Source organism: Protopterus annectens, chromosome 1.part0 (assembly GCF_019279795.1).
Source record: "Protopterus annectens isolate FY-2018-M chromosome 1.part0, PAN1.0, whole genome shotgun sequence".
Classification (NCBI taxonomy): domain Eukaryota; kingdom Metazoa; phylum Chordata; order Ceratodontiformes; family Protopteridae; genus Protopterus; species Protopterus annectens.
Genome location: NC_056725.1, coordinates 190,711,210 through 190,736,352, shown reverse-complemented (window position 1 = coordinate 190,736,352; position 25,143 = coordinate 190,711,210). Strand labels below are relative to the sequence as shown.

The window sequence follows — 25,143 nt, the reverse complement described above, 5'->3', positions numbered from 1 at the left end:
CCATGATTAGACTCCGTGTGCATGCTAGACAGCCCTTTGCAACTGCTAAGTGTGTGAGCATGCCCAGAATGCCGTTGTGTAGATGGACACACAGTACATTCCAAACAGATGTGTGATACTAAGCGTGTGGGCATGGCCATTGACATCCTGTATAGCCATGGTGGTCATCCAGGCAACAGATGTCCATTTTCAATGTCACGATGGATGCCTACATTGAACACACTGGTTGCTGTCTTGAAGGGTGTACTGTCTGTGGCGCATCCCGTATCTATTTAGTGTTGTAGAGCTCCATAGATATTTAGTTGGCCCGATGACAGCACTGCCGTATTTGTCTACGTCTACCTTGGGATAGTAATATGCTTTCAGACTGCTCACTCTCTAAACATTCCCTATCGGCATCTTTGCCTTTGCAGATGATGTCACCCACCTAGAAGTATGCCTCTGGGAGTGCTGTGCTCAGTAATCTCGGTAGCGCATTCTGTAAATGCATCATGCTGTAGTGTGATAAGGTAGTTAGGTGTATGTTCAATTCCTGGTCCTGCCAAGTGTGTGTGTGTGTGTGTGTGTGTGTGTGTGTGTGTGTGTGTGTGTGTTTCCAGCTGCCTGGGGACACAGTAATGCTTTTACATGCCTCACAACACATACATTCCCTATCGGCGTCTTTGCCTTTGCGGATGATGTCACCCACCTAGAAGTATGCCTCTGGGAGTACTGTGCTCAATAATCTCGGTAGCACATTCTGTAAATGCGTCATGCTGTAATGTGATAGTTTAGTTAGGTGTAAGTTTGATTCCCAGGCCTGCCAAGTGGGTGTGTGTGTGTGTGCATGCTCCCTTCTGCCTGAGGACTCAGGTTATGCTTTTATACGCTTCGCACCACGGATATATCCTGCTTACATCTAGTAGAATGCCTGTGGGTCTGCTGTGTTTAGTAATCTCTGTAGCACGTTCTGTAAATGCGTCATGCAGTAGTGTGATAGGGTAGTAATGTGTAAGTTTGATTACCAGCCCTGCCACGTGTGTGTGTCTGTGTGTGTATGTCTGTATCTCTCTCTCTATATATATATATATAATCTATTTTCTGCCCATAACTCTGCTCTTGCATGGACAGCTGACTGTTTCATGTATCGCATATTTGCATAGCTTTCACATACCAATGGGGTATGTTGCAAATCCCAACATTGTCCATGCAACGTCCGTGTTACAGGTGGTGTTACATGCCCTTACAGGCGTTTGCTGTATATCTTGGCAGACATCTATCCTTGCTGTACTCTTACTGTACTCGTACACGCTGGAGGTTTCATGTATCATGGCCTAGTTTTGCTGTGTGTATGTCTATTTGTGCTGTGTGCATGGCTGTGGGTATGTCCCACTATCGTCATTTGTAAAGGTGACAGCCCTATAGGTACTTCATGTAGACTGCTGTGTCATTTGACATGTCAGCACATACCTGCGGACAGTACTGTACATCCTACTTCAGCGCATTTCATACCTTCTGCGTTATCTTGCAGTCAATAATGCTGTTTCCTCACACATGTATCTTTTTCTGATCATACCACTTCACCTCCTAGAGCAGACTTCTGGACAAGGCCTTATCTGATAGTGGGACACATAGGGGCAGTATTGACATGTTGCTCTTACAAACATAGATAGTTGACACAATAATAGGTTTTGCATTAATATGGCTTTTCTGACGGATTTGGTGTCTTAATCACATGTTTGTCATTATTTCATGACTTCAGTTATCAGGAATGTGCCAGAATGGTACTGATGTTACGTGGAACACACCAAACACATGAGGCAGAACTCTGCACATTCTGCGTAAATCTGTACAGTTGCGGAGTATGTGTCTGATACAAGATATCAACTTTCTGACACCAATACACACACTGTATGGCGGCATCACAGGCCACATGCCATTACATTTATATTGCAGGACACACCCACCCAGAGAGTTGTATTCCTCACACAGGCCAACAGCTGCTTATCCACACTAATTAGTCTATCATGTACTGTATGTGTGCACCGGTATTTGCGCTTTCCGTCAGTGGCAGAGCTCACGTACGAGTATGGGGGACTGGACATTGTTACAGTGACACTGCATGACACCCTGAGGGACACATTGTGTCTATTAACCTTCCACATTGACATTCACAGGGCATACGTTGTCATTCACATTTGTCGGAGTACATGCGTATGACTTGTACATGTTTTCTCATTTGTCCTGATGTCTTTCTTCTCACCTGTCCACCTAGTATCACTAGTTCTGTACATGTATTTTGTACTGGTTACCTTCATACCCCTAACCTGTACACATTATGGATGTTTGACCTTTGCCCTTATTACATTTGTCATAGTAATGTGCCTTTCTGGTAAATTGCTGGCAAGGCATTACGAACTGTGTGGTTAGATAATAGTGACTGACATTTCCATTACATGATTAGTAACACTCATAACGTTCATATTCCTGGCTACGCCAGTATTCTCACAACATTCTGACTTTTTCTGGGGTATATCTAATATAGTCCCTATTTGTATTTCATGTACTATGCCTTAGTGCAGCTGTCTTATTCTGACAGTTTGCCAGTTATGGTTACCATCTTGGTCGTATGCATGTCCATCCATGATAATCTCCTACATGACACTGATATAGGGCCCTACATATTCCCAAAATGGTTTACGCAATATCCAATGGATGGTTTGCCCCATTATTGAGAATATAGGTGTGTGCTATACCCACATCACTCCCACGGGGCGGGCCTACGAAATCTCTGCCAAACAACACCTAGGCCCATTTCTGCTTACCCATGATTCCCATACCTGACAACCCTCTACAGTACCCATTACACATGTTTAATGTGAGCGGTACTGAAGTGTGGAGACACTTATATGCACTCCCCACTCTCTGGATATCAGTCTGTACGTCATACATTCTATCGACACATGTGTCATCAGCCTTGCACCTGCTACTGTTGCATGTACAGCTATATCGTATTTGCTGAGGTCACTTATTTTGCGTAAATGTCGGTTGACACTACGTATGATTAAATTTTTGGGGTCCTGCAATGGACACCTATATGCATGTTTAAAGTGTAGAACTTGCTGGACTGTCACTTTCTGGCCAATGGTTTGGAAGGCAGCGGTTTATTCACCTTTCGTGCATGTCTGTTTGTCTACCCATATTAGCTATAACGTGGCCTATTTATGTACATATGTCATATCTATGGGACATATGTCTGTTGTGTATACATATATACATGTACACTCCTCATTTCATAACTTGCTTTGGTTTATGTCTGTGGATTATGTGTATACACATATATCTATATCCATACCATACCTTTCCACTGTACAGATTGTCGCAGAGTGTACAGCTGGTTGCCTCTTTATCTTCGGTGTGTTTTACATAAACCTGTGTCTATCTGGCAATGTAGTGGCATTTCATTTGAGACTTATGGTGGGAAATACTGGCAAGCAGTTCAGGTTATGACTGCATACCCTTCAGGGAATCCATGCTACTGGCACACCCGTTATTCTATCCACTTTCTATGTTTGTTCTGGCACATATCTGGGGTTTGTCCCTATTTGTACCGGTAGTTTGCATGCCTTTGTCCGGTTTCATACTTTACTGGGTTAACAGGTTTGAGCCATGTATATCTAACGTGGGGGAAACAGCATTCATTTACTATGCTGTGAGCGGATCACACACGCACAGGCACACTTGCATTTCCTTATTGTGGGTTCTGCAGGCGCACATGCATATCCTTATTGTGGGTTACATATGTTTACTAAGTCTTTGTGCTTACGTGGGCTTTATTACTTGTGACAGTACCAGTAAATTATCTGTAATCCGGTTAACGGACGTATGCGAAACACACGTTCACCTTTACATATTTAACTGTCTGTACAGCACAGACGGAGTCATTACACTTTCACATTATATGTGCTGTAGTCGTAGTTGAACCGGGACTGCATTCACGTTGGCCGGATGCTGTAACCACTATACTTTTGGTGTTCTGACTCATTTATATGCATACCCATAGTACATAGCTACATTAACATATGCCTCACCGCTTCACTTACGACATTCTCCTGCTGGGAAAAATGCGGTACTACATGTTACACATTCCCTATTTCCTACTGCTCTGGACCCAAGCTGCATATTTAATCACTGCAGGGATATTCAGAACCCCAAGGCTTATAGTCCTGACACATACAGGTCTTTAATTGTCAGGGTGTTCATGTGGTGATCTGGGTTTAGGCTTGTCCGCCTGGTGAACGGAACTGCCCTGACCATGTTCAAATGTCAGACAAAGCACATGGACAGGGTTTGTCCATTTTAAACATTTTATCTGTGTTTACAGACACAGGTGTTTAGGCACCTGTCAGCAGCTTTTAATTTTGGCAATACATAATATTGGTGGGGGTGGTTACAATACATAATCCACAGTGAGTGGTGTTCCCATTCACATTTGACTATTTCCTGTATTCATTCATACGAGGATTATTATTTTGCACATGACTTAACTATGAATTAACTACAGGTATGCAGTAGTACAGCCAACATATGTGAAGGCTTGTTACAGTATAAATGTACGGACCTCTGTAATACTGGGGTATACCCACATCCTTCACAACATTTCATGCTTATGTACATACTATTATTCTGTGAACTTTCAATGTTTGTGAGAGCAGTAATTACATCTGTCACTATTTGTCCACCCATCCTTTTAGGCTTTGTCCAGATTTTGTTGCTGTAATAGGTTGAGAGGTGGTGTCGGTATGTGATTGAGTTGAATATATACTGTCGATAATTCAGTGGGGAGTAGGGTTACCACCTGTTCCTCTTTGCGAGGGGAAGTCCCACTTTGGACAGTTGTGTCCTGCGATGAAACCTAAGACATGGCAAATGTCCTGTGATTTTACGGCAACAGTATATTTCTAATTTTCTTTACTAGTTGCATGATACAGGTATTTTGTATCTGAAACTCATAACTATTATTTGGGATAGCATAAGCTATTCAAATGCTATGAAATAAACTTTTATCTTGGCATAAAAGTGTAATTCTGTCCTTTGCACTGGACGGGGGTATGTTTTATCCTGCAAATTCTCACATTTCTACAATGGATGTCCCACCTTGGGCATATGAACAGGTGGCAACCCTAGTGGGGAGACCTGCATGGTGGACAGCTGTTCCATCCTGCGTAGTATGTTTTGCATGTCTGTCTAGAAACTGAACAGTACCGTGACTACACATACATGTTTTGTCCAGATGTGTACAGTACTAGACACCGTGGTGTGTAAACAACTCTGAGGTTTCAACAGGTTACTTATCCCACGCGGGATGTACACACATTTGGCTGAAACATGAACACACAGGCATTTGGACTGACGTAACTGTGATGGGATGTTTACAAATGTGGGATACATATTTGTAATCCTGACACTGCCTAGGACGATACTTCCTACTACATATGGGGAATACTCGCTATGTGTAGGTGTATGGATGCGCAAGGCTGGTAGCTGGATTTGGTGGACATTCGGACATGGGTGCAGGTTATGTGCTATACAGGGGTTGTTGTGTATTGCATTTGCATGCATGGGTTCTGCTTTTGGATATCCCGGTTCCACATATAGCATCCTATGTGTATGTGCTGGTTACGTTCCTGTTCATGTGTATAGCACATTTTAATATACATATGTTTGTGTGTGTTTGGTATACAATTTGGACTGTCAGGTTTCTTTACGGTTGTTTTATAGCCACAACTGCCCAGCTGTGTACTATTACCACCACTGTGGGACTGCTGGTGACCCTGCCCATGGGGCTAGATGTGTGTATTGGAGGGCGCAATGACATAATGCGCTTCACTTCCACTGGGTATACCTACTTACAGTGCAGTACATTACGGACACACGATTTTAAATATCATTTGTTCCATGGATGGAAACTCATATTGTGTTGTGTGCATTTCTGTTTGGTTCTCCATTTTGTGTGGCCGGGAACTGTCTTGCATGCTTTGCATACGTTTCATTATCCATGGACACTGATAGGTGTGATTACTATTGCAGGTGGACTATAATATTCAGCAGTTTAGGTTGCTCATCGACAGCCGACATTGACACGCCTCCGGGCGCAGCTTAGTAACACCCCATGCACTCGCGCACGTGTCCTATGCACGTGGATGTGGTGGCAGCGCACCTTCATTAATATGCATATGGCGCTACTACACCATATATACGCTGCACAGCCGGCGCAGGCCTTACACCGGCCTTGCGCCGAGCTTCATGAATCCGGGGGAAAGTCACGGACATTTACAAGCCATATAGCCAAAACACCTGATACCCTTCAGGGTCATTTGCATATATCCCATGGGCCTCCATTACAGGAGGTTTAAGGTATCACATAGTGAAAACCTTAGCTTGTCTGTGTCTTTTTTGCAGTTTTTACTGAAACCTTTGTCTGTGTTTTTATTATTTAACATTTGATTCATATATATAAATATATATATATATATATATATATATATATATATTATATATGTGTGTGTGTGTGTGTATTTTATTTATATATATATATATATATATATATATATATAGAGGGTCTATATTAAAATCATCGAACGCTTAGAAAAGCAAATGATGATTTATCAACCCATTATAAATTAAAGCTTACAAACTTTAATGCTTAGAACAGCGATTTGTTTTCCAAGGAAATGTCCTAGACCCATATATATATATATATATTTTTTTTTTTTTTTGCACTAGTTTTGCTCATTAAATTGCAGTTGTGCAATAGCACACCATCCACATGCTCACCTAGAACTTAGTGCCTTGGCAGCAGAAAGTGATGGTGCTACAGAACTTACACCCCTCTTATCTGAATTGGTGTAGCCAGTAAAGTCCTGACTGTGCAGTCTGCCAGGAAGCAAGTCAGAGGGTGATAGGAGATAGAATATTATTCTACTTTTGCACATTGTGTTTATTATCAAGGTTATCTGTTGCTCGCCCCTGTCCTTACCATTCTTCCTCCCTACTAAATTATTTATATCCATACACAATCAAACTGAAATACTGAATTTCTTGACCTGACAATTACAAAGTTTATCACTTTTATAAAAATGTGTGAAGGGAGCTAGTTACAAAACCATACATCTAACTTAAGAGCTGTGTGTTATACAAATGACAACAATGACAGAAACATATCATTAATGCAGCTTTCGTCTTTAGTGCTTATTACTTCTGGTGTTAGCAGGCCTGCAAAGAAAAATGTGCATAACTGTGTATTGCAGACTACAAAGGTAGTTATTGTACTTGGTAAAATTCTTGACACATAAATTGTTCTGTTTGGCCAGGTTAAACAGTGGTGCTTATCTACATACCCCTGTCATACCACCAATAATCTTAACGGTCTGAAGGGTCAGCGATCCATTAATGTACATAGCAGTCACTCGTTCAAGAGGTATACGGTGTGAGTACCCATAGAAGCGTGACCCGTTGACAAACACCTGGAAGACAAGAAGATCATCACATGAACATGGGCTCTAGCCTCGATTACTATCTCATGAAAAAAACAATGATTACTTTTGATAGATAATATTTCTGTTAGGTAATTACTTCTTCATTGTAAAGTATTGTGCAAACACACAGTTCGTGCAGTAATTCAGTCGACATTTGGAAACACACAGTACATACAGAAAAATGCATTAGCCAATGTTTAACTTCCTTGAGCTGCAACACATTATTCCTGTGATTATCTGAATACAAAAAGCATGAAGTTTCACTTGATAGGCTCACTAGCAGAGAAAACTCTTTGCCCCACAGTTCTTAACAATGTCATTATGTCCATCCTTCACTACATGTAATCCACCAGCACTGTTCCATAACATGCTGTAAGTATCTACATGTAGGTCATGCAACACTAACACTTAGAGAGCATACACTTTATGAAAAAAAATCACTCAGCTTCCCTGGGATATGACTTAGAAATGACTGTTACATTTAGTACTCTTACCTCGTAAATGTCGTGCTTCACTTGGACTAAGACCTCAAAATGTTGCCCCCTCTTAAATGGTATTTGCTTCTTGTCCTCCTCATTGCCCCAGGAGCCTCCTTGGCGAGTGTTGAAGACAACCTTGTCATGTCCTTCATAACGAGGAGTAATATGCAAAGCAATGTCCGCCTCTTGGCTTTCACCACAAGTAAGGTTTATAAAAAAACTAGAAAAATCATAAAAGAACAGCATTCATCCCACCACATCTTGTTTTGTTGCAATAATTATGTTGTTTGTATTTAACCATTTATTACTCTAGTGAATAAGGCAGTTTTTTCTGAAATGTCATTGCACAGCAGGAGAGGATGTAGGCAACACTGTGCATATTTGCATGGACCAACTTTATTAATTAATTGTAACTTGGGTTCCTGACACACGTATCAGCTGACAAAATAGTTTCAAGAAAAGAAAAGCTGCATTTACCACGTCTCATTTGGTATTCAGTTTACTGCTTAGACACCCCTAGTTACAAAACTATTGTAAGGATGGTATTACAGACTGCACATTAATACCCTATAGCTTGCATCATTACTAAGTTATTTAGACAAAGCAACATATTCTGAATATGAAATAACTTTCCTTCTGGATTTTGGCCATTAGTTATATAACATAAAAACGTATCCAACACTGAGTCTCTCCTTTATATATTCAACTTGTGAGCAATGCAAAATTGATAGCAGTGCTGCAGTCAGAAATTTAGAAATGAACATGGACATTGGTGATCTAGGAACCCATCATGCCAATATTGTGAATTAAATCATATAAAAAACTGTATAGGAAAATAATTTACTAAATGGACTTTGGCTATAATCTCATCTAAGTGATTGGACAAAGTCTAATCATAAAACTATTCACCCCTCTGTCAAGCTAAATGGATTATCACAATTAATATATATGACCACAATAATAGATTAAAGAGTTAAAAAATCTGGAAGTAGAATCTTTAAAAAACAGAAGGAGCAAATGAAAGGAATTTGCAGGAACAATGCAGGCAGATTTTGGACTAGATACTGACAACAGACCACAACAAAATTATTTTTGTAGGTATTATATCTGACATAATTAGTGATCATAATCTGGTATTTGTCACTTGGAAACACACTAAAATTTATTGAAACATCCAAAAATGTCAGAAATACAACTGAATCTGATAAGAAAATGTTCATGTCTATCCTTATGCTTAACAAATGGGATCCATTCAAAACATTTACCTGATGAATTAACTCTCTTTAATAAAACCATTCTCTCTCAGTTTTAAACTTCCTTGTACCTCAATATAGGAGAAGAGTCAAACCAAAACCTACACCATGGCTCACACCAGTTATAAAGAAGCGAATACACAACAGAGCAAGGAAAAATGTCATTAAAAAAAGCAACAAACAATCTGCAAAACTATCAGTACTTGAGAAACTTAACTAAGTGTATCATTCTCAATGCAAACTACTTATCTATTCTACATGAAAACCGCAATGACACTCCAGAACAGTTTTGGTCAACAATCAATAAACTTATTCAGCCTAGTTTAAAAAAAATGACAACCCTGCCATTTCACAGATAAAACAAGTATAACTTGACATGCAGATTTAATTCATACTACATAAATGTTGCTAACTCCCTTAATAAACTCAGTACACCCAGTGCATCAGTTAATGATACAAATGATGTTACTACTACCTTCTCACTTATAATTCCTACCAGCATGACAAAAAAAAACATATTTAAAAACTTAAACCCACCTCTCTTACAGCAAACAGCTTCCCAGTGGAATATCTCAAAATATCTGCAGAAGCCATTGAGTACGCAGTGCCTAGATTTATAAATTGCTCTCCCCAAAAATCTATTGTCCCAGAAAGTGTGGAAACAACCCTACATTAGTCTCTTAGATAAAGTGGCAAATCTCATGGCCTAGCAAACTACAGAACATTCATGATCTTTCTCCTTCTATCTAAAATACTTTAAAAATATGTTCCTTTTTTTATAACACAGCATGGATTTAGACCAGGCCAAGCACATTAACATCACCCCTAACTTTCATAAACTATATTCATCAAAGTCAAAATCAAGATGAAATGGTTGGGTCTCTATTTATAGACCTGTCCAAATCATTTGATACCATTTTACATCCCATTCTATTATATAGGCTCAGAAAACTGGCCTCATAAAGAATAAAGTTACCTTAGCCACTGTGTAAGCTGGGCAGATGAGCTGTCAGCTGTTCAGCAAACAAAAGGTTTAATATCAGGGCCATTACTGCAAACTGATGAAAAATAAATTTATGTAACCAATCTACTTCCATTCCCTATGACCACTTTCCCAGCAAATATCATCCAATATGCAAACAGAGCTACTCTATTATGTGCAGCCTCTTCAGACAAGTAATTCTAAGATGACCTACAGCATTCCTTTACAAAAATAAAGAACTGGCTAGAGCAATCTAAAATACTGATAAATCCGAAGAAAACTCAATGGTACTTTCATGTCCAACTTAGCAATCAAACCACCATGACTTAAAAAAACATTATAATTCAATACTATAAGAAATTAACAAGTACAAAACTATTGTGTACAATAACTAACCACAGATTAAAATTCAATTAGCACATCTGATATGTAGTTCCAAAAAACAACTTTAAACTAAAAATTATTAAAAACATCAAACCTTTGTTATCAGGATATCCATGTAAGACTACAGCTGAAACCTATCTACTTCTAGGCTCCTATATTCCTCATCAGTTTTGACTAATCAATATTCTTCTCAGCTAGGCAGACTGGAGGAATCTTATAATAAGTAACCACTCTGACCAAACACACATGACTGCCTTGCACTTCAGTCCCTTAACTGAACTGTGGTGTCTAATCTATAACAAACTTGTTTTTTGAAAGATACCCCATTCTTAAAATAGAACTGGGATAACTCACCAAAAATATCAGATATTTTATCATCTCAAATAAGTACTGGCCAATTCCTCCTTACCACATCTCAAATCTTACTAACATCACTAGTAAATAAATTTAACATATATTCCAGGAAGGATTTTGATGTGGCAGATAGAGCTATCAAAGGAGCTAGGCATGATTTAGCCAAACCTTATTATTCCTGTAATAATGTTACTCCAACTAGGAGAATAGGTAGTAGTGAGAGATACGTTAGACCAATTATCACATTTACTAGTGATGTCAGTAAGATTTGTGATGTGGTACGGATGAATTGGCTAGTACTTATTTCAGATGATAAAATATCTAATACTGTTGGTGAGTCACCCCAGCTCTGCTTTAAGAATGGGTTCTCTCTCAAAAAACAACTTTGTTATGATAATAGTAAGAGGTTTAAGCCATCTTCTTAGAGGAAAGACACTTTTCCATGCAGGAATTGTACTGCTTGTGCCTATATTTCAGATTCTAAGGTGTTTGATCACCCAGTTACTGGCTTTGTATTCACTCCCAAATTTTACGCAGACTGCTCGAGTAAGAATATAGTTTATCTTGCTATCTTTAATAACTGCACTAGTTTCTATGTGGCGAAGACATGTAGGATTTTGAGCGTGTACTTGAGCATGAAGGTTGTATCAGGCATAGGGATATTACTAATGCTTTATATAAACATGTTTGTAATTTTAATGAGCATTCTTTAAATTTTTTGGTATCACAATGTGTGAATGTTAATAAGAGAGGAGGCAATCTGAATAACATAATTAAGAAAGCTGAAACAAAATGGATTACCATGTTGCAGGCACATAAAAGCCCTGGCTTGAATGGATATGTGCCTTTAAAACCCCTCCTGAGAGAACGTAAATTGTTTCATTAATTGGAAAATTGAGTATGGTATATATATTGTATGTGATATCCTGTCATTTTGTCTGAAGAAGTGCTGAAGTGTGAGGCATGAAAGCGCTTACCTTTTATTAAAGTTGTTTTATTTTACAGCCGTGTTTGATCCTGTATTTATATATATTCTTATTTTAGACAAAGTTTTTTGTTTATGCAGGACCTTTACTGCTTTTGATACTGCTTTTTGTCTACGCTGAGTTTTTGTTGGCTGTTTCTAACAGGCATAGCTGAAGGACTTGATTTGGAGTTAGACTTTATATCTGTTGCACCTGAGAAGAATATTTCAGCAAGCAGGCTACATCGTTTGGTACAAGTTAAGGAGAATCCTTTGTTTTCATTAAAATTGGGTAATAATGACTTTTGTGATGAAATAACTGTGTCTGATGCAGAATATTTTTAATAATAGACTTAAGAGCATTGAGAATAAGCTATATAATTTGAAACGTTATCAATGGCAAAGATTGCATCTAGAAGCCTGCCTGCACTTTAAGGTAGAGGGACACATTAAAAGTGCTAGACAAAAGAATGGTGATCAGAGGCAACCGAACTGCAGAAGTAGTACCAGAGGTTTTAAAATACACACAAACTGTATAGTTAGAGTGCAGAGAACCCTCACCCTGCCTGGGTGAGGCTGATTACAAAATATGGGGAGTGGCTATGGTGATGTTACGACCAATAAACATCTAAGAGTGATTACATCTAATGCTCTTATGAGACTGAAAGTAGTGTGGCAGGGTAACTCATAGATATAAGAATGGTATTTTGGATACAGACAGTGAGAGCTGGAGAGAGAGAATTAGAGAGATGTAACTCCAGCAGTTGAAGAAGTGGTCACCTATCCTTAGTTGTGAAACACATTACCTTGTGTCCCTTTGTAGAGACCTTATCTCTGGAAGAACATGCATAGATTGCAAAGTCAGTCATTTCCTCTGTGTTTTTTCCCTGTAAGCACACTTTGTTAAACTCTTTACATTCCCTAGTCTGTTGATGTGCGAGACCTTGCTTTTGGCATTAACCAGTGCATTTAGCAGCCTATAATGTGAACATAATTTTATGACCAACTTCATTAGTAGAGCTAGGATGAAAAAAGACAAGAACTCTTACTGGTCAGCATGATGAGAAATGTGGCCTCACATTGTCACACTGTATAGTTAGATTACAAAGACCCCACACCCTGCCTGGTGATATTATGACCAAGAAACAACTAAGGGTAATTATATCTAATGCGCTTAAGAGACTGAAGGTAGTACGGCAGGGTAGCTCATAGACATAAGAATAATATTTTGGATGCAGACAGTGAGAGGTGGAGAAAGACAATTAGAGAGATGTAAATCCAGCAGATGAAGATATAGTCACCTATCCTTAGTTGTGAAACACAGTACCTTGTGGCCCTTTGTGGAGAACTTATCTCTGGAAGAACATGCATAGATTGCTAAGTCAGTCATTTCCTCTGTTTGTTTTCCCTGTAAGCACACTTTGTTAAACTCTTTACATTCCCTAGTCTGTCTGCAGTTGACCTGCGAGACCTAGCTTTTGGCATTAACCAGTGCATTTAGCAGCCTATAATGCAAACATAATTTTATGACCAACTTCATTAGTAGAGCTAGGATGAAAAAAGACATGAACTCTTACTGGTTATCTTCATGAGAAATGTCACCTTGAACATAGATTGCCATTCCTGGTTGAAGTCCTCCATAGATAGGTTTGCTGAATGGAACACTCTAAAAAGTAAATAAAGAAACAGGTTACTATACACCTTTGTAATATAATGTAAGAATATCTGTTAGATCTTTCTAGTCACTTTCTGTTATCTAAGGTCTGGAAGAAGGAGGAAGAAGATCACCATGTACAGCAAAGTATCATTATTGTTCTTTTTATACATATCTTTGCATATTATGTCCATACTATTGCATAACCAAGCTTAGGCTGAGTAAGCAATGACAGCTGTTTCATAAGATGGTATTCAATGTAGACCTGGAGAGTTACATGAATCACCATCATGAATACTAGTTTCTACTAGCATACTTTCAGTCTTGGGTCCAGAGTCCAACACTAACAGTGAGTTTGTATTATTTCTGCATAATTTTATTTATTTATATTCTGTTAACAAGGTTAATGCTATTGAGTAAAGCATCTTTGCTTAGCGTACCTGGAAAGAAAAGCTTCTACATAACTGGAAAATCAAGAAAATGGCACAGTGGTTTACAGGTTTTCTAGCTTAAATAGCAAATAATATTACATGCAGCAAAACAAAGAATTATATAAACTAATGACAAGGAGAAAGACAAAAATGTATGTAGTTATTCTTCACATAATAGTTAGAAGTGTCTAATACATCATTTGCTACAGTACAAGTAATGTTAACAGCTGAGGATGCTAAGGCTATGAAATCATTAACAAATGTGCAAGAATGACTGGGTTTCAGAAAGGCTACCACCAGCATTAAGCCCATTTTACCACTCATCACCATCATCATTAACCCCCTTTTTCCCATTTTCTACATGGAGTTGAGTGTTGTGTTAACTGCTGCCATCTCTGTCGATTCAGTGCCACACTTGCCTTTTTCAGCACCCATGCCTGACTGTTGCAGATCTTCTCTCACACAGTCCATCCACTTCATTGCTGGATGCCCTCATATCCTCTTACCTTCTTCTGCTTTTCTGTACATGTGCCCAAATCACCGTAATCTGTTCTCTTTGATCTTTTCTGCAATTGGAGCTACTTTGGTTTCTGCTGTTGCGTCCACATTTCTTCTTCTGTCCCACAGTGTGCATCTTACCATCCTTCTCAGGCACTTAATTTCCATCACCTCTAGCTTTCTCATCTGTTCTGCCTTTACTGCCAAGGTTTCTGTATCATACAGTAGTAGTGGTATCACCACTGTTTTGTACACCTTACTTTTCAGCTTCTTTGGCATTCTTCTGTCATATACTACACCTGACACTGTGCCATTTGGCTGCAGTCCCTCTGATTCTAGCTTTGACCTCTTCATTCAAACTTCCCTTCTCCACAATCACCCCTCTCAGATACTTCAAGTTATTTACATGTTGCGCTATCGTCCCTTCTATCTCAAATCTCAAGTTCTTCTGATTTCCTCAATTTGCTTCCATTGCCACTGTCTTATATGTACTTAGTTTCATCCCATGTGCCTTCAGCTTTGCATTACATTCCCCCATCCTTTGCTGAAGTTCTTGCTCAGATTCTGCCTGTAATGCCACATCATCTGCATACAGCAACTTTGTTGATCTTTCCCCTCTGACTTGTTTGCTAAGATAGTTCATCACCAATATGAACAACAGTGTGCTCATAGCTGAACTGTGGTGCACACCCACTCCCACAGGGAACCCCTCTGTGAGACTGAACACTGTACTTGAGTTATTGGGTCCTTGTACATAGCCTGCATTAATTCTGCCAATGTTTCTGGGACTTGTAATCACCACAGTACTGCCCAAATCAGCTTTCTTGAGACCTTGTCATATGCTTTCTCCAACTCTAGGAATGCCCAGTTGGACTCTTTCCTCATCTCTAGCTTCTACTCAACATCTGTATCACTGCAAACATCGGGTCAGTTGTGCTGCATCCTGATCTTAATCCATGATGCTCATCTCATATCTTACTTTCTACTTCTTTGCATATCTGTTTATGAATCACCCACTCCAGAACTTTCATGCCATGTGACAGGAGTTTGATACATCTGTACTGACCAAAGTTGTGGATGTCCCCTTTGTTCTTGTGCACTGACATGCATAGGCTTATTCTCCAGTCATATGGGATATGCCTTTCTCTCCACACTGCTATGGCTACCTTTAGGAGCCATTTATCCCCTATCTCACCCAGCATCTTTATCATGTCTGCTGGGACCTCATCTTGAGCCTGCTGCTTTCCCTGACTTTATTTTCCTTAGTGCTATTCTTACTTCTTCAAGGGTGGGCTCCTTTTCTTCTCTCATTGTAGGCTGTGCCTGGGGCAGTACAGCTTCTGTGGGGGTTTCTTTATTCAGAAGCTGCTGGAAGGACTCCTTCCATCTTCCTTTGATGTCCTGTGGACTGGTGAGGAGGTTGTTGCTGGCATCCCTTATGAAGGGTGTTTGACTACCTTTATTTTTCTGTCTTTGCATTGAAACCTGATATAGTTTCTTTGTGCCAACTACTAAGTCATTTTCCAGAAGCTGGTAGAGTGCCTTTGATGCCCTGCTCTTTGCTATTGCAATTCCTTTCTCAGCTTTGTTGTTAACCATCTAGTATTCCTTCCTATCCTGGTCAGTCTTTTCTATCTCCTAATTTTTCCTGCATTTCTTCTATCTTTTGATGACTTCCTGGACTTCTGCATTACACCACCAACTTTCCTTATTCCCATATCTGGCTCGACACATTTCTGTTCTGTAGTCCACACACATGCTGTGATGACGTGCTGCCATTCTTCTTCAAGCCCATTTTACCACTGGTGATAACCACTTCTCATTCACAGACAGCCCTTCACCAGTGCTTTACCTCGATATGGTTCAGCACCATGGTAGGCTGTTTCTGTGTTTTACCACAAATATCAGTGAGGTAATGCCTATATTATTTAGCCACGTGCTCTCCTCTGGAAATGCTTGTGGTAAGGTATTTACCCAGTCAAGCGATAGAGAGAATCACTCAGCTGTGTAAGTGAGCTCAACCAACTGAGTTTATTAACTTGACTAAACACTCACAATTACATATTACTCTTAATGGGTGAGACCATGTTAGGTGCAAATGAGGGGGGTTTATTGTCCTTGTAGTGGAGTGCATGTGTGTATATGTGTGTGGTTGCATGGGTGAGTGAGTGTATGCAAAAGGATGAGTGGTCTCAAGTGATAGTAGCTGTGTGTGTGTGTGTGTGTGTGTGTGTGTGTGTGTGTGTGTGTGTGTGTGTGTGTGTGTGTGTGTGTGTGTGTGTGTGTGTGTGTGTGTGTGTGTGTGTGTGTGTGTGTGTGTGTGTGTGTGTGTGTGTGTGTGTGTGTGTCTCTCTCTCTCTCTCTCTGTCTCTCTCTCTAGGTGAATGGGTAAGTGAGTGTGATTTGGTGAGGAGGGGGGTGGTTGTCATACCTCTAAACTCTCCTAGAGTAATAAGCAAATCCTGCAGTACTGGAGGTGTGGGGGGTACACTAGACATGAGAGATAGTCCAATGTAAATTAAAAAGTTATTAGAACAGTTTTGCAATACAAAAGACATTCAGTTGGGGGGGCTCTAGATACCAGGTTCAGTCTAGAAACATTAAACTAATGCCCCTTAAAAAGTTAATAGAGCAACAGTCTTGCATCACGGAAGATGTATGGGCAGGGAAGAATGCTCGACACCAGGGATTTAAATGTAGAGTGAAAAAATCTTTGTACCCTGTACCTTCAGCACATAAAATATCGTATCCACAATGCAGTGAATACGTCCTCTGCACCTTTTCTCTGCACCAGGTATACTCTTTAAATTTTATCTTTACTCATCAAAAACATTGTATCAAAACTGGTAAAGCAGCTTCTTAACTCAGAGCTGTAGTCCTCCATGGAAATTAAGAAGGATTGTATTAGGATGTAGTTCACAAATTTTAAGAAGTATGAAACTCTGAAAGTCTGGGATTATTGACAGATTGTAATTCTCTTTGAGGTACAAGGAACAGACCAGGATCATGAGTAAAATCACAGACAGATGTAAATGATGAGGGGGGGGAGACATTCCCATGCTGGGCCAGTAACCAAGGAGTCTGAATCCTCACCACTGACACTGGAGAGGGATGTTTACTTGGAATACAAATGGATACACACAGTATTTCCAGATGCAGACCTCTCTGCATCAAGCACAATTTCCCTTAAGAGCACACAGGGAACACAGTCACTCTGGGGTCTGGATCTCCCTCCAGGACCCCAATAAGACTCTCCATTGGTACAGCTGTAGGGTTAGGTCCTCAGCTGAGTGTCCAAGATAAGACCTCCAGTACCCTCTCTGTGAACCCAGTTCTTCATGCCCCTGCTCCAAGTAGATGACACACACACACTCCGTGAGATTTAATTCTACACACACACACAGACACACACACCTGGGAAAGGCTAGCACAGATTTAACTGCTCTTCCCCCTTCTGCCCAGAGAATAAGGTAGTTATCACTCCCAACAGACACTATAGCAATAACCCACGCCTGGGTGTGGGTAATGCTGGATTTACCCACGGTTGGCATGGTTTGGTCCCGAGGGTGAAGCCCGAGGACCAAACAAAGCCAACCGTGGGTAAATCCAGCATTACCACACCCAGAAGTGGTTATTGTATTATATAATGACATTATTTAAGAAAAGAAATAATTACTTTTCTTAAATAATGGCATTGTATAATGCCTCTTTACTGCCCTTCCGCAGCTGTCTGGTATTCTGTGGCAGTTCTGATGTACTGCGCGCCTGCGCAGTACATCAGAGCTGTGGGCAAAAGCAACGGAGAATGCAAGATCTCCGTTGCTTTTACTGTTTCGCTATGTTAAATGGGTTTAACATAGCGAGACAGCTTTAAAATAAGCAACGGATATCTCCGTTGCTTATTTTAAAGCTGTCTCGCTATGTTAAACCCATTTAATATAGCGAGACAGCTTTAAAAAAAAAGCAACGGAGATCGCAAGATCTCCATTGCTTTTTACACACTGCGTCGCTATGTTAAGGGAGTTTAACATAGTGAGACAGCTTTAAAAAAAGCAACAGAGATCTCCGTTGCTTTTTTTAAACCTGTGTCGCTATGTTAAACTCTTTTAACATAGCGAGACAGTGTTTTATACTAACGGAAAAAGTCCAGGTGACCGGACCTTTTTCCATTAGTATATTGAGGGATTTACAACGGGCACGCTGGTTGGGCTGGCCAATCAGCATGCACGTTTTAGGGAAGGAATTGTATAATTCACAATAAGCTACTCTATGGCCCTTAATAAAGGGTATCCAATTGGGGGTGGAGCAGCAGTATTTTAGAGCTCCATATAACCAGTTAAATAAAACAGGTAAAATATTATTTTTTTTTCGAAGTATAAAATCTTATAGATAAAGGACCAATTTACATAATTAGAACTTTGGTGAAGTTTTACAAATAATTTCCTGTCAAAAAGATTGGATATATATTCACTTGTTAAAATGAGCAACTCAAGGAATTCTCACCAGGATGCTGCCTTAAAGAAGGAACTACAACAGATGACATCTACCCTGCAGGAGTTGCCTTTGAAGATGGATGATTTTAAACAGAACCTAGAAAATCTTAAAACAAGCAGTCAAAAACAGGCTGACACCCTCAAGGATATGCTACAACAACACCAGACAAGGATAACAGGAATAGAGGTTTCTCTAAATGACTTAGAAAGCAGACTTAAGGAAGAAGAAACACAGAAAGAACTGCTTCTTAAACAAAACACTTGGTTGGTTAATAAAGTAGATGACTTGGAAAATAGGTAGAGGAGAAATAACATCAGGATTTTCAGATTACCTGACAACACAGAAGGTGAGGATATTATTTCCTTTTTATTAAGCTGGATCCCTGACATTTTAAATTTAAAAGAAAGACTTTCCTTTGGCATTGAAAGGGGGCACAGAGCTTTTGGGAAACCTGCCACTAACTCAAACTCTCCTCCTAGGTCAATAATTATCAAATTTCTTTCATACTTAGACAAGGAACTGATTTTAAGATCTGCTTGGAGGAAGGCACCTCTAAAAGATAAACAGAGCCTGATAAGATTTCATAACGTCTATTCGTCTAGAATAATGGAACAAAGGAAAAAAGTGTGGCCAATGATAAAGCTTCTGAAACAAAATAACATCAAGGCACAACTTGCATATCCAGCTAAGATAAGAATACTGTATGCCAGTGAGATGAGGACTTTTATTGACTTTGAGGAATCCTCTTCGTTTATTAAAACTAATAATGTGATTACTTTACCAGAATATATGGATTGGATGCCACCTTCTCTCAAGAGAACAAAATAAACAAATGTCTGGAGAGACGTCAAAAAGACGAAGCAAAAGACCGATACTGTTACAGCCAAATCTCTCAAAGCATCTACTATGACATGAATTGTTTTAACATTACTTTAAAGGGACAATTTTACTGCTTGGAATTTTAAAACAAAGGTAACTAACTACTGGAATCTTTATCTATATTTTTTGAAAACAGAAGACACATGAGGGTTTTCACATTACCACAGGTGTGTAAAACAGGGTACCTTTCTTTCACAGAAGGAGGGTTATACAGCACATAAAATATTTATACTGTAAATCAACATATAGTATATATGTATTTTCTCTTAATTTTCTCTTTTCTTTCTCTCTTCTCTCTTTTCTCATTATTTATTTTAACTGCACCTTGTCTCTCTTTCTAAATTCTCTCCTATTTACTATACTAATATAGTCTGTATATATTTACTATCTCACTAGCTATACATAGATAAATAATAGTCTAAAATAATTTAATTTTAAGGTAGACTAATTGGAATAGTGAACTGAATTGTTATTACAATATTTATTAGATTAATGATAGTCACTGTTATGCTTATTGGGATCCGGGACATGTTCGTGATTAACTCTGAAATGTTCCTTTCATGTACATATGTCCTTTGAATTATTTCCTTTTAGTATTAGCAAATATACATAAAAAAGGAGGGAAAAATGTACTGTTGGTTAAGAGAAGTGAAGCTTTCTTCACATTCTGTTTGCATTTCCATAGCAACAGTAAACAATTGCTGCAGTTTCTAAGGACACTGTGAACCTGTGAAGTGCATTTAGCATCACAGATAACAAATAATAAGAAAAAGTAATGTTGTTTAGTTATTAAAATGCAAAACAACCTAAGCAAGGTAAAATAAATACATAATAGGACTATTTGTAAATATTTTATGATTTATCCTCATAGGATTACATCTTCCTGGAAACACAACTGAAATGTTCCCAAACTACATGTGCACTTAAATGTAACTGCTTGATTAAAAAGTATTACTGTTTAACATGCTGATTCCACAAGTTGTCTGCACTGTAAAAGTTACATTTTATATGTTACTTGAAATTGACAGTCTCTAGAGCAAATGAAAAGATACATATTACGTTTTGCAACATGTTGTCTTTGCAGTTACCTCACACTCTGTACAAACTCACTTGGCAACTGATAGCTATTCGTTTAAAATATCGGTTTAAATATTAAATGTGCCCTTGAAATGCCATCGACATTTTGACAAAATATAATCTGAGCTGTAAAATGAATTACTTGAAAGAAGTGAAGTAATGCATAGATTTCAAAGACAGTTCTTGACACTACAGTATAAGTAAAAATGTATATTCACAAGGAAGTATTGAAATGTTTTAGTCTTCCAGTTAAAATAGCTTACTGTCAACATTTTTCGATATCAGAAAGTTTGAAGAGCTAGGAAATTACTATTATTTGTCTTTATAATGATTATTAGACAGATGTTAGACTCTGCTTTGTTTAATGAATTGTGACACATGTTTGAGGAAAAGTGGACTCAGATGTTATTACAATAGTTATTAGATTAATGGTGGACACTATTATGCTTAATGGGTTACGGGGCATGTTAGCGATTAACTCTGAAATGTTTTGTTTATATACATACTGTCAGTTGAATTATTTCCTATAATATTAACATAATATATAAAAGGAGGGAAAATGTACTGTTGCTTGTGAGAAGTGAAGCTTTCTTTACATTCTATCAGCCTTGTGAACTATTTCATTTTTTTAACACTCATTGATTAGGAATGCTATATTTGTGTTGTCATGGCAACAGAAAACACCTGAGGCAGTTTCTATGGACTTTGTAAATCTGCAAAGTGCATTTAGCCTTGCAGATAACAAATAAAAAAGTAATGTTGTTTAGCTATTAAATTGGATTACAATCTAAAGAAGGGTAAATTAGATAACTTAATAGAACAACTTGTAAATACTTTATAAATTATTCACATTGGACTACACATTCCTGGAATTTCCTGGAAACTCAACTGAAATGTCCCCAAATTACTTGTGAACTTAAATGAAACTGCCTGATTAATAAACATAACTTACTTTAACAACCTGAATCCATAAGCTATCTGCTCTATATATGCTACACTATATATGTCACTTGCATATGACAGTCTCTAGAAGACACGAAAAAATACATATTATTTTTGCAACATGCTATATTTGCACTAACCATACATTCAAAACTAATTCAATTGGCAACTGACAGTTATTTATTTGAAACATTGGTCTAAATATTAATTGTGCCCTTGAAAGAGTGTTGCCATTTTGACAAAACAAAACCTGAATTGAAAAAGGAATGATTTGAAGAAGTGAACTATTGTACAGATTTCAAAGACAACTATTGACACTACAATATAAGTAGAAATGTATACATGCAAGGAAAATTTGAAATGCTTTACACTTTTAGTTAAAATAACTTATTGTTAACTTTTTGCTTTTATTAGAACATTTAAAGCTCTAGGAAATAATTTCTAATTTGTCTTTATAATGTTTACTAAAGTGATGTTAGTCACTGACTTGTTTAATGGATTGCGAGTCATGTACAAGATGGACTACTGAATGTTATTTCTGTTTACCTATGTTTGTTGAATTTCTTTTATTAGTACTGATTTAAAACAAGGGAAAGAAAGGGAAGGAAAATCTCTGTTTTTGGTCAAGGGAGGAGAGGCTTAAGAGTATTCTAACTGCCCTGAGAACTCTTTAAGATGCTCTAAACACTATTGGATTAATACGTAACTAAGTTAAGTCTTGATTACCATATGGGTACGTGCACATTCATTCTAGACCTGATGTGATTACCCATTCTGGAAGCAGGAGATGCCCTATGCAGGGTGGAAGTTGTAAGGGTGATCATAGTTCATTCTTAGACTCTGCTTTGTAAATCTATAAATAGGTAAAAGCACTGCACACTAGAATGTAGGGTGCCTCTACTCAGAGTCAGGATACCACTGATAAGCCATGTCTTTTCATAAGTGTAAGTTGAAGTTGGTGAGCTGAAGAGTGGGACAGTAAAGGAAGACAGTACACCTACAGTAAATTCATATTTCATTGGTAATCACTCATTGTCTCCTACAGAGTCCTTTTAGTTAAATTATTTTAGTAATAATTTATTTGTTTTTGGCTTATTTAGTGTATGCTCCTCTATTGCATTTAATTTATCTGAAATGACATATTTGGCACGTTTGTGTTCTCTTAAGGGTAACTAAATATTGGCTATTTTCTAAGTCAACATAATAATTGTTTACACTACTAACATTCCATCCTGATATATAAAATATTATAGAATAATAATAGAATAATATAGAATTTCATATCTCTTTTAAGAAAATTCTCCATATAATAATTTAACATATGAAGCTCAGTTGATATTGTTAGTTAAAGATATGAGTGATAATCTAATAGAGCTATCTTTATCTATTGGATTAGGAATAACTCTCATTCCATGTTTAATGGGAAATTCATATTTACTTGTATTTGATACTTTAGAATTAATGTTTTATAGAAGTACTTTTTTAAAGCCTGACCAGTATTTTACCCTACTTGTATTTAAAGAAGAAAGAACATTAAATTACACTCCCAAGTTTACACACATAAAAATAACATTCAATGTTATCAGAGAATATGGTATAACTACTATAATCAAAATAAAAAAAGAAGCAAAATGTTTCTTCGAACAATAAGTTGAAATGGATTTAACATTCTTATCATTAAATACTAATGGCTTAAATAATGCAAATAAAAGATCATCCTTACAAAAATATTTAAATCTAAATAAGGCACAAGTAGTATTTCTCCAGGAAACACATTTTAAGACTAATGATAGCTTTATTTGGAACCCTAAGGACTATACAGTCTTAGCTCAATCCTCCTATAGAACAAAGACAAAAGGAGTATCAAGTCTCTGGAAGAAAAACATAATCACTCCAAAAGTTATTTATAAATATGAAGACAAAGAAGGTCTACTAGCATTTGTTATAATTAAATTTAATAACAGAATATGGACCTTAGCTAATCTATATTGGTTCCCAGGAATTGGAGCAGGAACGTTTAAAAAACACCTAGATTTTATTTCCAACAATTATAAAGGAAATCTTATACTGGGAGGAGAATTTAATTGTATCTTAGAAGCTTCTGAAACCACCAAGAAGTCTTTTTTCATATCAACTATTTCAAAATGCTTAAAAAGATGGATTGATTCATTTCATTTAATAGACACTTTTCAAGTAAAAGATGATACATCCTTACTATTTTCCCATAAAGACCATAGATTTGGAACACAAACCAGAATAGACAAATTATTCGTAGTTCAAGATTTACAAACAAAAATCCTCAACTTCTCAATAGTTCCATGCCCCTTCTCAGATCAAAACCTTTAATCCTCTCAACTAGAATTCCATCATATATCACGAAAATTAAAGAATTCAGACCCTGGATGTTGTCAGAACTACAATTATTTCTTGAAATTAATAATACAACAGAAATCAGTAGAGTCATGGTTTGGGACTCACTAAAAGCGTATTTATTTGGTAAGATTCTTAGCTGGTACAAAAACAAAGTTAGAGAGTGGGAATCTGAATCATTAGACTTGCAAACCAGAATATTGACAGCTTCTTCTTCTCTTTTGGCTGTTCCCGTTAGGGGTCACCACAGTGGATCATCTGTTTCCATTTCTTCCTGTCCTCTGCATATTGCTCTGTCACACCAACCACCTGCATGTCCTCTCTCACCACATCCATAAACCTTATCTTAGGCCTTCCTCTTTTCCTCTTACCTGGCAGCTCCATCCTTAGCATCCTTTTCCCAATATACCCAGCTTCCCTCATCAGCACATGTCCAAACCAATGCAATCTCGCCTCTCTGACTTTGTCTCCAAACCATACAACCTGAGCTGGCCCTCTAATATACTGATTCCTAATCCTGTCCATCCTTGTCACACCCAGTGCAAATCTTAACATCTTTGACTCTGCCACTTCCAGCTCTGACTCCTGCCTTTTTGTCAATGCTACCGTCTCCAACCCATACAACATAGCTGGTCTCACTACCCTCTTGTAGACCTTCCCCTTCACTCTTACTGGTACCTGTCTGTCACAAATCACTCCTGACACTCTTCTTCACCTATTCCACCTTCCACCCTGCCTGTACTCTCTTCTTCACCTCTCTTCCACACTCACCATTACACTGAACTGTTGATCCCAAGTACTTAAACTCATCCAACTTCGCCAACTCTACTCCCTGCATCCTCACCATTCCTCCATCCTCCCTCTC

General features: G+C 38.1%; 1 protein-coding gene across 1 annotated transcript in view; it reads right to left on the bottom strand.

Annotated features, from left to right (window-relative positions):
- LOC122796818 (galectin-6-like) overlaps positions 1-25,143 on the bottom strand; it is a 332,787-nt gene that overhangs the window by 246,081 nt on the left and 61,563 nt on the right. The window contains exons 2-6 of the mRNA XM_044065917.1: positions 13,511-13,599; positions 13,052-13,056; positions 12,985-13,007; positions 8,012-8,218; positions 7,380-7,505 (exon numbers count right to left, since the gene is read on the bottom strand). Of these exons, the coding sequence (XP_043921852.1) occupies positions 7,380-7,505; positions 8,012-8,218; positions 12,985-13,007; positions 13,052-13,056; positions 13,511-13,599 (450 nt within the window). The remainder of the gene's footprint in view (positions 1-7,379; positions 7,506-8,011; positions 8,219-12,984; positions 13,008-13,051; positions 13,057-13,510; positions 13,600-25,143) is intronic.